Here is a 14,733-nt window from a genome sequence, read left to right on the forward strand (position 1 = left end):
TCTATTCTGCATCGAACATTGTACATATGTCTATACTGAACACTGTGACCTCATTTTCTACTTCTAATTTACATGCTATACTATGTTATTTGATACTTATCTTGTCTAGCACAGTCTCTGAAGCGTAACAGTAAGAAGCATTTTGTATAAAAGTATTCTGTACTTCTGTATGACAACTATTAAAGAAACTTGAAACTTGATAACGGACAAACCTTGACAAGGACACAAAAGGCTTTCATTTGAAAAATATAAAACTTTAATAAAGGCTACATCTCTCAATAATTACAATAATTATAGGTCCATGTAAATCTTTTAAATGAAACTCTTTATATAATGTATAATTTACAGTTTAGATAGAATGAAAAAAAAAGCCATGATGTAAAAAAAAACATGATTACAGGATATTATTAAAAGCATACAAAATATCTTTTCAACATAAAACCCTTCTGAAAACCAAGGGATATATATTAAGACCCTGAAACAGGGCAGCACATGGTATGGCAGCCATGTAGGCACAAGTCCTGTACTCATAAAAACACTAGCGATAGTGTGTTTTTTTGTATGTATGTGGTTTTGTGTGCATGTGTGTGTGTGTGTACGTTCGGTATCCTTACTTCAGAATGCATAATTACAATGTACACAAGAGCTCTGCTTATATTTCGTCGCAACATTCAAAAAGCTATTGGAGAAAATGTTTCTTCACTGGTCCAATTTCTGACTTCCTTGAGAAGTCTTTTTTATATATATAACTTAATAACTTGTGTGCTTATAATATACACCACGTTCACGCTATATATATATAGCGCGAACGTGGTGGATATTATAAGCACACAAGTTATTTCGGTGCATTGGGTGTAAATGCTGCCATTATTAGACCCCATCTCTAACTCCCGCCCTCTTCTCTTGATCCTCCAATCACGACTGTTGCTTAACTTAAGTTAAGCAACAGTTGTGATTGGAGGATCAAGAGAAGAGGGCAGGGGTTAGAGATAGGGTCAATTAGATGGTACGACTTCTGTAGGTTCCCCTCTGTAGGTATCCTGGTGTTGTTCACCTTTTCCCTCTCTCTGTGCAAATGCCTGGTCTACAAACAAAGGCACAACCAAAAAGATTTGAGCTCTGTTGCTGGAGAGAAAAAAATATATATAATATATAGAGAGAAACCACTAGTGTGAACAAACATAATAGTACAATCTATCAGCAGCATATAAGACTGGAGTTTACCATTACAACAGTGGAGGGGAGCGACATCTCCAAGAAGACCCACTTCTAAGGTTGTTGGCTATGGGGCCAGACAGGGCTATGGGGCCAGACAGGGCTATGGGAAAATGCTAGGCTAGTGTCAATGTACTTTGTGTAACGTAAAAGAAATAATAATAATAATAATAATAATAATAAAGAAATTCACCACAGTATTCTCCCAACACTCAAAGCAGCTTGCCCATTGGCTGGAAATGGGAGGGGGGAGGGACACAGGTTAAAAAGGAGTTTGCGGGGGTGGGGTGAGGGGGTTGGGAGTAGTTTTCAATAAATACTCAATAAAAACTTTCAACTGATGACAAAAAGCATCTATATATATATAATACATGTATATATACATATATGCATGTATGTATGTATATGCACACGTACAGACGTTTTCGTAGCACAACGTTAAGAGCAGGTTGGCGGTGCAGCGTTCCACCGCGCGGGCATCTCAAGTGCTTCCCGCCAGTCCGCTGCACTCCGTCAAGAGAGCCCGGCATGAACGCACTGGATCAGTCTCTCACATCACAACAGTCATCTGCATCTTCAGTGGTTATATTCAAAAAGAGGCAGGGTTTCCCCCCCGGAAGCCTCCAATCATCATCACTGTCTTTTTTTCTTTTTCTTTTTTTTTAGTCTCTCTCGTCTCGTATAAGTTCCCTTGTGTTTCTAAGGCTGATTGGTTGAGAAAGTCAGGGAGGGGTGGCACCTCCGCTAGGTTCGCTGTACTTCATTGGCTCATCTTCCTTCAAAATCACTCCTCTTTGTGCTGGATATATTAACTCTGTTTTAGCTTAATATTAAGAAATAAAAAAAAATTATAAAAAAATAAAATAAAAAGTCTGGATCATTTTTATTATTATTTCTTTTGTATCATTAAGTCTCTCGCTCCGGCCTTTCTTTTTGCGACGGTTTGGCATTTGGTTGGCGGGGTGGGGTGTCGGTCGGTCGGGCATCAGTCCATCCTCTCCACTTTGCCCAGGACCCTGCCCTCGTACATGGGCAGCACGCTGGCGTCTTCCCACACCTCCTCAAACACGGCTCCACACTCAAACTCATTGCTGGCCTTCTTGAAGTAGTACCTGCAGCAGAAAAACAAGAGCAGAGGTCAGCGATTAGAATATTATGCTGGTGCGTAGGAACACATCTCTCAATACTTCACACAGTGGAACGAGGCAGTCGCTCTCACGCGTATAGCTTTTATTTTTTTTAACTGCTCTTGAGGCACCTACACACCTACTTTCCCCGAGCACCCGCTCACGCACGATTCCCTTTGGCCCAATTCAACACAAACACTCTGCACTCCGGGAGCGAGAAATGTATCTAACTCACAACAACTTAGTCATGGCGTTCAACACCATCCCTCACACTTCAAAGGCTTGACTCCACATCACACCAGCGCACAAACAAGAGCTGAACCCTCCCTTTCAGGTTTAACCCTCCCAGTGATAATTCAAGGTACTAAAGAACAGCCTCCGAATGTGTGTGTGTGTGTGTGTGTGTGTGTGTGTACACGTGTGCGTCTACAAGTCCACTTGTTCAACTTGACTGCTGGCTATTCTACAGATGCGTCTCTTGTCCTGAAAGGTCTCATTAAAGTTGAAGGGTTAATTAGAGCCTGTCTTAACCCCCCCCCCCCCCCCCCCTCCCCTCAGCAGCGGGCTCGGCTGTGCCTCTCTGTGTCTTCATGGCTTCTAATTGGGCCGACTGTCAAATGAAGGGCCTTTCTGTCACACGGGTTGACATCTCGGGTGCCTGGGAGTCTGCCTGTCACCGCGCGGACGCCATCCAGCAATGCGTGTACGTGCACACACACACACACACACACACACACACACACACACACACACACGCACAGTCGCACACACACACACACATGGGACACGCTCGTGAAACACAAAGACACGGACACACACACACACTTGATTTACTCTGGGCAGCTATCCGATCACCAACCGAGAACAGAGGGAAAGAGAGAGAGAGCGAGAGGAGAGCGGGAAGGGGAAAGAGAGGAGGCCTTTCCTGCTCGTCGCCCCTCTGTGAGTGGGTGTGATAGATTGGATACAGGCTGAGCCTGAGGGGCAGTGCCCTAGGAGAGAGAGAAGGGGGGGGCAGCAACAACTCAGACAGTCTCCTGGAGGTCACAGGGTCACCTAACTAGCCCACTCTTCTTCTGTCAAACAGAGAGAGACGTCCCTAGGTTGGTTCCAGTTTGACTGTGAGGTCTCTGCTGCGGAGCGCCTAATGATTCCTCCTCTCTGCTTTAACCCCAGCAGAGGATCAGCGGGGGGAGATTTAATGATAAGCTTTGTAATGGAAAAATGCCTCATTCTGCCCCATGTGTGCCTGCGCGGAGGAATTCCCCCCCCCCCACACACTTTTTATGAGCAAGCAGCTCACGCTCAAAGTTGTACAAACAACACATGTGATCGGGGGGGTCATAACAACCAACATGTACGGCGTAAACCGTATGATAGGATGAGTTTTATTCCCCCCCACCCCAACAAGTGGAAACAGCGAGAGGCACGTTCTCTCTCTAGATCGTCGTCAGCCACGGCCATCTTTTGTGCTTGAGCACCCCCCCCCCCCCACACACACATCTATAATTGCGACTCTTATTTTATTTATTTTTTTCAGGAAGGAGTAAAATGCTACATCCTCACAAACAAATAGTTCAAAGGCATCGTTTTGTTTCAGAGAAAGAGAAAGAGAGAGAGAAGAAGTCTTTCCATTGGAACATGTTTTATGTGGCAAGATTTTTCTCTCCTCGCAACATCTGGCACCAATATGGTTTGGCAGCGCTGCACAGTACTGTTCTCTGCTGTAGCGCTGCCATGTCCAAATTAACCAACTACACACATTCTGCTGCCATTAAAGCCAGACGCCTCAACCCCCCCCCCCCCCTCTCTCTCTCTCTTTCTTCCCTTTCTTATTTCACTGAAGAGTTATGGGATAGCGGGGGTGCGATGAGTTGTTTGCAGGCCTCTCTCTCTCTCCCTCCCTCCCTCTTGCCTAACAAACAGATGTGGTCGTAACCTACAGTGTTGATGTCATGGGCCCTTGCAGCTTGATGCCTTCAGATTGGCCCTCGACCTGCGCAGTACGTCAGGAGTAGAACTGCTCCGGCAGCTCATACTGAACCCACTGTGTTTTCTTACGGCCGAATGGCCGCTACGTTCACGTCGGGTCTAAACAAGCTTTACGTTTATTTATATATATGAAAAAAATATTTAAAATCAAGCCACAGCTACGTAGGACTACCTGCGAGCAAACACGACAAAGGCTTCTCTCTCCGCGATGTTAATTAGACTGGTAATGATAATTAACAGGAACAAGGGGGCTTGTGGTTCTCATTCAGATGCCTGATGCAATACTTCAGAGGAGGAATTCGAGGGCCTCGCAATAGTCTTTGTGCACAAAATAAAAAGGGCCCGGGCTTCAAAGCCACTTATTAAGGCTGCCTTACCATGGAAATCAATACCAGATGTGAGCAAAATCGCTCCAGTACAGAAAGAACACCCCCCCCCCCCCCCCCCCCCCCCCTTCCTCGCCGTACAGTGAACTGGCCCAGAGTTCCACTCTATCTCACTAGTGAGACGAGAACTATTCACACACTTCACTACACCTCACACACACACTGTGCACGCAGAAACACACAACAAATACATCACACAAACACACACACTGTGCATGCAGAAACACACAATACAAATACATTCACACACACTGTGCATGCAGAAACACACAATACAAATACATTCACACACACTGTGCATGCAGAAACACAAAACACAAATACATTGATTCACACACACACTGTGCATCCTAAACCAGTGCATGCTTCTTCATAGGTCCAGTCTGTCTGTGTGTCTGTGTGCGTGTGTGCGTGTGTGTGTGTGTGTGTGTGTGTGTGTGTGTGTGTGTGTGTGTGTGTGTGTGTGTGTGTGTATTCACCTGTAGTTGCCTTTCTTGCTGAGCTGGTCCTTGAAGTGTCCCAGGGTAAGACTGTGGATCTTCATGGTGCTGCGGTACGGGATTTCCTCACCACAGAAGAAGTAGGTGACCACCAGCTCCTTGGACCTGGTAACACAGTACAACATGGTATATATCAACACATGGACTTGTACAATAAAGGACCTGGTAAGGGCTTGTGTCCACAGCGGACGTTTTATGAGTTGTAAGCTCCTTTCTGTCATTCATTTCTATGCTACAGACGCGACAGGCGTGCTCCTTTTCCCAGCGCCACGTCCTCGCGTTTTAGCGCTCTCTGCTGCAGCGTTTTTGGGCGGAGCACTCCCAGCGCATAAAGTTGAAACTAGTTCAACTTTTGGAGAGGAGCGCCGCTCATCAAGGTAACTTTTTTCGACCGACCAATCAACATCGAGGAAGTGGCGGAGCCGCGGCAGTCGCAAGACTCAGGAAAACGCTCTGAGCTTTTTTCTTTTGCTTTTCAAAGCGGTCCGCCTTGAAAAAAACGTCCGCTATGAACACAAGCCCTAACACAGTACAACATGGTACAGTAACACATGGGCTCATAGGATAAAGGAAAGGGTTTGGCTCCACAAAATTTAACTTGGGCAAAGATTTGTTTAGCTAATTATGGCTTGGGATTAGGTGAACCTGACACAAGGATCAGTGTGCGTGTGCGTATGTGAGTGTGCGTGTGTATAGCCAGCGTGTGCACACTCTGAAGGAAAGGCTGCAGCAAATACAGGAGTTAAGTACCTCTTTCTCTGACATCACACACACACACACACAGACACAGACACACACACAGACACACACACACACACACAGGGCTCTTTGTAGCCGGTACTTAGAGGGGGCACCCGCTAGCCAACAGACAGCTGGCTCACCGAGGGTCAACCAATTAAAACTAAAAGAAGGCCTCGCAGTCAGGTGGCTATGGCCAACCATCAAACACACACACAACCCACCAACAAGTGAATGGAGGGAGGCGATCAACGCACCGCTACAGAGGGCTAGTTAAATCTTCTTTTTGTGTTTGTGTGTATGTGTGTGTGTGTTTGAGTACTGTATTAAGAGCGTGTTTAATCTTAAATGATTAAAGGCGAGAGAAGAGGAGTTCAAAGCCGCGGCTATGCTGACTCACGCAACATCTCAAATCTAGCGAAGGAAAGAATGAAACGCACAACTCCAGGGGGAGAGAGAGAAAGCGAGAGAGAAAGAAAAGACAGATGCCATTCATGTATGAGAGGGAGAGAGAGAGAGATGGAGAAGGAGAGAACAGAGACTGATTGATAGATAAGGGTTCTTACTCGTCTGTTGTTGAGGGTCCGGGGCTGGCTAGAGGGCTTCCTGCACACAGAGGGGCCGTAGCAGGATGACTCCGGTCTCTCTGAAGGCTGCTGGATGCTGCTGAATGCCTGTCAAAAGAAACAGTAGACAGATCAATGATCAAATCGGTATTCACCTCAATTCAGGCTGAATAATATGGACAAAATATCATGTCGAGATTATTTGAGCGGATAATGCGACTGCGATGTAACTTTGCGATATAATTTCTTAAGACTTATATGGAATCTGACTTTTCTTTTTCATGTGGCTCTTTCAGTAGTATGTCTGTATTATAGTATGTATTAAACTATAGGCCATGCCATCGGCCTAGTGTTTCTGGGCATGAGTGAATGACACATGTGCAACACTCAATTCCACCTTTTTTCAATTATGTAAAAAAATGTAAATGCTCATATTGAGGTGTTTCATATTTCAATACCAAGATGAATTCAATATACTGTTCAGCCTCAACCCCAATAAAAACCAACAACACCTACTGTGCCTTGATGTCGTTTAGCTCTAGCATCTTGCTTATAGATGAATATACTGTATTATGTACTATATTTCTGTGTGTGTCAGCCCATACCTCTGTTTGGGGGGTTTGGAGACTTCCTCCAGTCTGCGGCAGGCCTCCTCGAGCTGTGCCAGTGTGTTGGGTGGGGGCAGGGGTGGCATGGCCGGGTCCTGGATGAACGGGTGGCCAGGGTGGTGGGCACGGATGTGACCTCCGCTGCCTATGCCACCACCGCCCCAGGAGGAGTGGGTCCGGCCGGGCAGGGTCTTGGAGGAAGAGTCCGGGAGGTGGGTCTTCTTCAGGCCTTGAGTGCTGCTGGGGGCGGAACAGTCGAGTCAATACAGTGGCGTCGCCAGAGCGTCAATGGCGGCTACAATGTGATATTGACCTATCTCAAGCTCCGCCCTCTTTTCTTGGATCCTCTAATCACAACCGTCGCTTACTAACCAAGGTTTGCCCAAGGGAAGCGAGGGTTGCAGTTGGAGAAACGAGAAAAGAGTGCAGCGGTTTGAGATGGGTCAATCGGAAACCACGGCTGAGGTTGTTTTTCGGTTCTGGCGGACCACCCACCTGTGAGGCTTGTGCTTGCCCTGCCTCTCGCTCTCCAGGATCCACTGCCAGACGTTCTGAGAGCGGTCCGTGGCGTCCAGGGGCAGGTGCGGCGATGACACGCCGTCCTCGCAGGCCTTCGCCGGCCTCTTGGACAAAGTGCTGCAGTGACTGGAGAAAACAAAAAGGGGGGGTCAGTGAGGACCGAGGAGAAACTGCACTGTGCTACTATGATGTGCCATCGGCTGGTCTCGGGTCAGCTCTTAAAGACTTGAACCACTCACCCAGGGGTTAAATCGGAGTAATCTGCTCCCCCTGGAGGACAGAGGCAGTGCACGTGCTGAGCCGCCTCCGCCTCCACCTGCTCCTTGGTCTTGGAGCCGGCGTGGTGGTGGTGGATGTAGTGGTGGTGTATGTGCTTGGTGGACGGCCTGCCGGCCATGAAGACCTTGGAGGCCTCGGGGGTGTAGGCACCGAGGAAGGGCGCGGCGTGGCTCGACGACGACGACAGGACCAGGGCTCCGGACCGGTCCGGGGAGCTGGAGCGCGGCGAGTGCCTGACTACCCCGGGCGACTGGCACCCGGGCGTCTTGAGGACACGCGACAGGTGCTCGTCGAGGATGGCCTGAGGGTCCTCCTCACATTGGCTGCCGGAGGGGAGCAGCGGGTGGTGGAGGGAGGCACTGCAGGCTGGCTCTCCGCTCTCCTCCCTCTCCTCCTCCTGGACACACACACACACACAAAACTATTAAAACGAGCACACAGGTACACGCGGGAAGCACCGCTTGAATCACAGAGCGGAGGAATTTCTATATTCACGTATATATCGTCCCTCTGAAGTCGGCGAGAGAGCGAGCGCTCGGATAACTAAATTTGAGTTTCTCTTTCGCCACACTGTTATCCCCGCTAAACAGGCGTTTGGGTGCGCTTCATCTATAATGCAGAGTGGGCCTGCGTCTGACAAAGAGACTGGCACTACACACACACATACTCTGCAAACGCGCCACTGGAGAGTAGCTAAGCACTAACTATTTGAAGGAACTTCAAGTGCGTCGAGAAACACCCAAGTTTGAAACTTCCCTCCAGATGAAAGAGAAAGAGAGAGAGAGAGAGAGAGAGAGAGAGAGAGAGAGAGAGGAGAAAGAGAGAGAGGGAGAGAGAGAGAGAGAGAGAGAGAGAGAGAGAGGGGGGGGGGGGGAGAAGTAGCTAAACTTCACTCTTTCAAGGCCGTGGCCCCCAAGCTGTGGAACCAGCCACCACTGGAGATCCGATCTGCCCCCTCGCTGGAGACATTTAAGGCCCGATTAAAAACCCACTTTTACTCCGTAGCGTTCAATAAACCCTGATTTCCCCACACCCTAACTCACACACTCCCATGCAATGTTATCCTGCCCCCTCCCCTTGTATCTCTTCTTGTGCTCCTCTGTCCCCTGTGTGCTATACTGTACTTTGTGTTTCCCTATCCGTGTGTTGGCCTACTGTTGTCCTATTCTCTGAATGTACTGTCTTGTCCTGCTGTGCCTTTTTGTATTTTATATTATGACATTTTATGCTTTGATTGCACAGCACTTTGGTTGGCTCTTGAGTTCTTAAACGTGCTTTATAAATAAATGACTTGACTTGACTTAAACTGAGGCAGACTTCCAATTCCCTTGGTCATCTCCTCCTCTTCAAGATGCTAAAGCCAGCACAAAGTCTCTGCGTTGCAAACATGGAACAAATCGCTGTAAAACGTTTTGCCCGGCGACAACGTAGCTTTCCCATGTGGCAGAGGCAGCACTGCATGCTGACGGAAGACGTCTGTGTCTGAAGTGTGTCTGCTGCCTACCTCCTGGATCTGCTGCAGCCGCTCCTCCAGAGAGCTCCGGGTGTCCTGCTCCCTCTTCAGCCTCTCCAGTCGGGAGATGAGTTGGGCGGCGAAAGCGGAGGGCTCGACGGGCGTCATCTCCTTAGGCAGCCTGTGTGTCCTCTGTAGGGTGCACGACAGAGGGAGGGGAGGACACGTTAGTACATCGGGGAGAGACGTAATGTGGTGCATTAAGTCAACTGGCGTCGCCCGTAATCCCAATGTGTACCGAGAGAAAAGAGCCGCAGCGCTGTTCCCTTTCCAAAAGGCCTAATCCGGACGCCCCTGCCCTCCAGCTAACCCAAATCTTCCCAGCGCCACCTCCCCGTATCGTCTCATGCCCAGCGCCCGTGGCAGTGCCAGGCCGTCGGGGTAGGCGGGCGGGTAGAGAAGGGGGTAGCGGGGGTAGCAGTTGGTCTCGCTCGGAGGGGAGGCCCCCCCCCCCCCCCCCCCGCCTGCGCCCTCTGTAGCCCGACCGAGCCATCAGCGAGGCAGCCTCTGAAGTCAGCACACTTCAAAGGGCCCTTGTCAAACATCAAACGCACGCTAGGGGTGGGAGGGACATGCGGCTTTAAATCTCCGAATAAAAGCCAGATATCGACAGAGAGGGAGAGGGAGAGGGAGAGAGAGGGAGAGAGAGAGAGAAAAAGAAAAAAGAGAAGGGGGACACAAGAAAGAATAAAAAGGAGGAAGAGGTTTGAGGGATGTATGTTTGTTTAGTGGTGGCGTTGGTGAGGGGGGGGCTGGAGTCAGGAAGTAGTCATTTCTATTTATTTTCAGGCAGCACGCAGGGCAGCTCTGATGTACTGTACTCACATTATCTTCTTCTTTAACTATATGCGCCTGCTCTTCTCTCTCTCTCCCACTAGCTTTTTATTTTTTTGTATTTTTGTTATTTGGCGCACTGGCTTTCTTGATTTTGACTTTTTTTTGTTCCTCTCATCTCTTTGTAGAGATGATGAAGGGGAATGAGAAGAAAGGAGCACCAGCCCCTCACAGAGCCCCCCCGCTGCCTGGGGCTGCTGCATCATGGGAGACAGAGCCATCTCCAAATCAGGAGGGAGACATTAAAGGAAAGCAAGTGGGAAAGGAAGAGAGAGGGGGGGGGAGAGAGAGAGAGAGAGAGAGAGAGAGAGAGAGAGAGAGAGAGAGAGAGAGAGAGAGAGAGAGAGAGAGAGAGAGAGAGAGAGAGAGCGCAACAGACAACATACACATAACTGTTTGGAATAGGAAGAGGACATATTTTCATATTTCTTTTCCTGCTTCACAGAAAAGCCTCTCCTCCACGGCCACATTCTGTGTCAACCTGTCCTAACCTACACCCTCAGAAAGGGCTCCTACAAAAGCTTGAGTAGGTCTACGAACCCTTGCACGTGACCCTGATGGATCTATGGAGTGGCGAGAGGACTATGGGGGCAGGGTGAGGAAAATAATAGGAGGGCAGGCACTGCCAGAGGTTGTCAATAAAGCCCAGGTTCCATTCATCTGCTGTGATCAAAGCGGTGGAGTCTCAGTGGTCAGCTAGCTGGCTTTAAGGCTAACCGAGCCATAGCTCCGTCATCCTGACCTCGTGACAATCGGCAAAGTCGATTTCATAAAAACGTATTGGCGGCTTATCGTACGGTAATGCTACACACCGCACCACATTACCGAGCTGGAGCACAAAGGCAAGCAAGTTTTACATCTGACAGCTTTACAGAAGCTACTGGGACGGAGGGGGGGGTGGGGACTGGGGAGGGAGGGTGGGTTGTTGAGACAGAAGAAGAAGTGGTGGTATGCAAATCCTGCCTTTCATTTACCCCGACTTTTATATGAAAAGGAGAGGGGGGAATAGAATATAGTATTCTGTCACAACATGGCACTCTGGGGGGGAAAATACAGTTCCTCAAGGGAATCAGGACCCAGTTGTGCGTCAAAGTGGGGAGGGGGGAAAAGTTTCAGAGTTGAAGAGGCGTTGACGCACGAGAAGTAGAACTTACAGGAAAGTGGGGTAGTGAAACCTGGCCGTTCATCTTCATACTGCGATGCATGTCTCGCTGCAGCTGCTTCTTGGTGCCCAGCTTGTAGGGAGGGACGCCATCTCTGTGCAACGACAAACAGAGAGACACGTCAAGGATTAGACAAACCACTCAGGCTCGAATTACCTCTTCGGTAATCACGCTTAACTGGTTTGTATAGATATCCAATCGATATTATTCAGTTGACCTGTTGCTAAGCTACTTATCAAACGAGTTGCCCCCCACCCCCCACACACACACACACACAATCAATGTGTTAGCATTAGCATCAGCAGCTAATGGTTGTGGAGAGAAACCTGTGGAGGCAGTTCATTACTGAAGTGACCGACGCAGCACCACCCAGTGACCACCCGCTGGGCACATTACAGCCCAATCAAAGGGCCGCCCAGCCCTTGAAGACAAGGCAACAAAAACATACACATGACAAAACACACCGGGACAATGGAGGAGATATGCTAAACACCCCATCACAGACTTGAAAAGAGAGGAGTCCGGCTAAACATTTAACATCACTGCCGCTTGTCGCCGCTGAAAGTGGCGGTTTGAAAGACACACAATGTGAAAAGGGTTAATCACTAATCTCAGTAACTAAGGCTATGGTTAGACTAGTGTATTCCTGGCGTTTTTTTATACGTTTTTGACGACGTTTCATGTCCTATCTACACAGAAACGCGTTTTTTGGCGTTTTTTTGTGGATACGGCTGAAACGCAAAATTGTGTTTGCGTTTGGAGATACGCAAAAAAACGAGTCGACAAACAGCGTGTAGTCAGCACGCTAGCCGTTGTTGCGAAAACGCCCATGCGCAGTAGATACCATCTGCGTGCCCTTCCGGTGACAGCAGAGTGTGTGTGTGTGTGTGTTTGGGACAGAGCTCCGTGTCCCAAATAGCTTCAGCTACCATGTGTTGTCAAGTTATTGTTATAAGGACCCCAGTCCAAGCTACAACAGTCTGCATTCCCTTAACAATTGTTTGTATTGAGCCGTATTGTATTGTACCCATATGCAATATGTTAAATAAAGTTTACATCCATTCATTCTGCTAGCATTACCGATGGCATGAGCAGCTGGCTAACGTGAGCTATCAGGATTCAGACCTGTTAGCTCAGAGTTCCTCTTTCAACTTAAGAAGCATTAAACAAAATGGCCCAGTCATCTATTCACCTTTGTTTAATACACACAGCGTTGTCTCTAATGTTATCTAACTACTGATAGCTCGCGATATCATCAGTTTGATGCTGGCTAAGTAGCGTGAGCTAACGTTAGCTTCTAGCCACAATGCTATATTGTTATAATGGCATACTCCATTGACGTTAGCATGCAGCTAACAATGCTACAATGCTACCGATCGTTTTTTAGCCTAAACTATCCGCTCTTGGTGGTCACTTGTGTTGATGTTAGTTTTGTTTCATCAACAAATGACAGGCAGAACACACAGTGAATGTATCCGTTTTGTTTATTGCACTTTTATTAGGCTTTGCTGAAAAAAGGAATTGCTGCATTGAGCAAGATGGTGGCGCGGCATAGGCGCCTGCCTTATTGACATTTTGCTGGAGCTTCCAGGAAGTGTATTGGCACATTCGTTCTGATTGGTTGAAATTGCTTCATGTTTTGCCACCTACTGCCACCTACTGCTTTGGCAGTGTACTACATCAGTGTGCTCTGGTGACAAAAACGAAAAAAAAAAACGAAAGTGTGACTCGAGGCGCATGACGTCGCGGCGATACGCAGATGCGTATAAGAAAACAATACGAAGATGATACGAAAGGTGTAACCTCAGCCTAAGGCCATGTCCAGACGAAAACGATTTTGATCTTTTTCGTTTTCATTTAAAAAAAAGTTTATCGTAAAAATGAAATCGTCTCAAGAAATAAGTGTGTGCCACAAATTTACAAATAAATGTCTTTCCTGTTTTAGACATCGCTCTTTTATTTTGAAACCCCCCGACCGGAAGTGTTATCGTTGTTTTCACTAGCGGTTCTGTGCTTTTGAGCTCACGCTAGTTTTCCAAAGGAGAGGGAGAGAGAGACCGCGGCTCACATGCGCAAAATACATCTACAAGCAATCGATGATGAGGAGGATTTTAATCAGCAGGAGAGAGAGAGCGTGTCAAAGCTGTATATAATATGGTGCGGTCGTAGCCAACGACAGCCAGCTCGAACTACCTGTAAATTAATTGATTGATGTTTAACTTGTCCCTGTGTCCAGTCCTTTCGACTAGCAAACATTGTCTGTATTTAACGTTACCTCAGGATACCACTGTCTTATTGTATTTAGTTGGTTAGCTATTTAGCTAATGTTGATAGCATTGAATGGCATCAACGCTAGCTGGTTGGCTACAGCTGGCATCGTAAATCTCAACACCAGCCATGGGAATACTATTTACTAAATTATGGAGGCTTTTTAATAGTCAAGGTAAGAGAGGATTTGTCATGATCAACTGAAGGCGTATGCTATGGAACAGTATGTGCTTGGCTACTACTTGGGTTTTCAGAAAAAGGCCCGCTATGCGACGCTAATCTCTAGCTAGTATTGTGTATTTCATCACAGTAGCACATATCTGGACATATAAGACTATGTAGTAGGGGTGGACGGTATAAACGGTATACGGTATAAACGGTATTAATTTGCTCTACGGTATGGATTTTGACTATACCGTGTAACCGGTAGAGCAGCTCTAAAATAGCAATGACGTCATGTAACCACAGCGCGACTTAGGGCATTTGCCCCTAAAAATAGATAGAATTAGTCATAGATAATAGATATGTGCAAACTGGAAAAAGTTATTTAGGAGGCTTCGCGCAGTGGGCGTGTCAACACGCAATTGTCATTTCATAATAAACACATATCACCGCGGCGCACAGCAAGTTTCAATTTCAGTTCCTGGCATTTTTAACCAGTGGAGAAAGGTAAGAGATGTCCCTATCGTTTTTCTTATATGAATTATTCTACGTTAATAAAACATACCTGGTGATCAACTACAGTTTGCTGTAAACATTATGATATGCGTGTAGTGTTATGATAACGACGGCTGCAGCGGGAGCCGGGAGGACGGCGGCAGCAGTGGATTTGCGAATAGCATGCAGCTGCAGAGCCGCAGAGCCAGCGGCGCTTTCAGGTCAGGTCCGCTCAACAGCGCCCCCCCACCCAACGGCTGAAAGCTGTGACCAGACCTGAAAGCGCCGCTGGCTCTGCAGCTACATATGCTTCGAGCAAAATCCAGCATCCAGCCCGGCTGTTTGCAATGGGAGCAGCACGGACTCGG

General features: G+C 47.7%; 1 protein-coding gene across 2 annotated transcripts in view; it reads right to left on the reverse strand.

Moving 5' to 3' along the window:
- Window positions 1–239: 239 nt before the first annotated feature.
- The window catches only part of LOC311231929 (axin-2-like), a 21,123-nt gene continuing 6,629 nt past the window's right edge, over window positions 240–14,733 (reverse strand). Inside the window, exons 4-11 of one of the 2 annotated variants that reach the window (XM_084318563.1) lie at window positions 11,432–11,534; window positions 9,435–9,575; window positions 7,891–8,327; window positions 7,628–7,777; window positions 7,130–7,369; window positions 6,525–6,632; window positions 5,200–5,325; window positions 240–2,327 (exon numbers count right to left, since the gene is read on the reverse strand). In XM_084318563.1, coding sequence (XP_084174689.1) covers window positions 2,201–2,327; window positions 5,200–5,325; window positions 6,525–6,632; window positions 7,130–7,369; window positions 7,628–7,777; window positions 7,891–8,327; window positions 9,435–9,575; window positions 11,432–11,534 — 1,432 coding nt within the window. In that variant the 3' untranslated portion in view covers window positions 240–2,200. Of the gene's footprint in view, window positions 2,328–5,199; window positions 5,326–6,524; window positions 6,633–7,129; window positions 7,373–7,627; window positions 7,778–7,890; window positions 8,328–9,434; window positions 9,576–11,431; window positions 11,535–14,733 lie in introns of both variants that reach the window. The other variant, XM_084318562.1, reaches the window with a different exon arrangement.

The sequence above is a fragment of the Notolepis coatsorum genome (assembly GCF_963971535.1).
Source record: "Notolepis coatsorum genome assembly, chromosome: 7".
NCBI lineage: Eukaryota > Metazoa > Chordata > Actinopteri > Aulopiformes > Paralepididae > Notolepis > Notolepis coatsorum.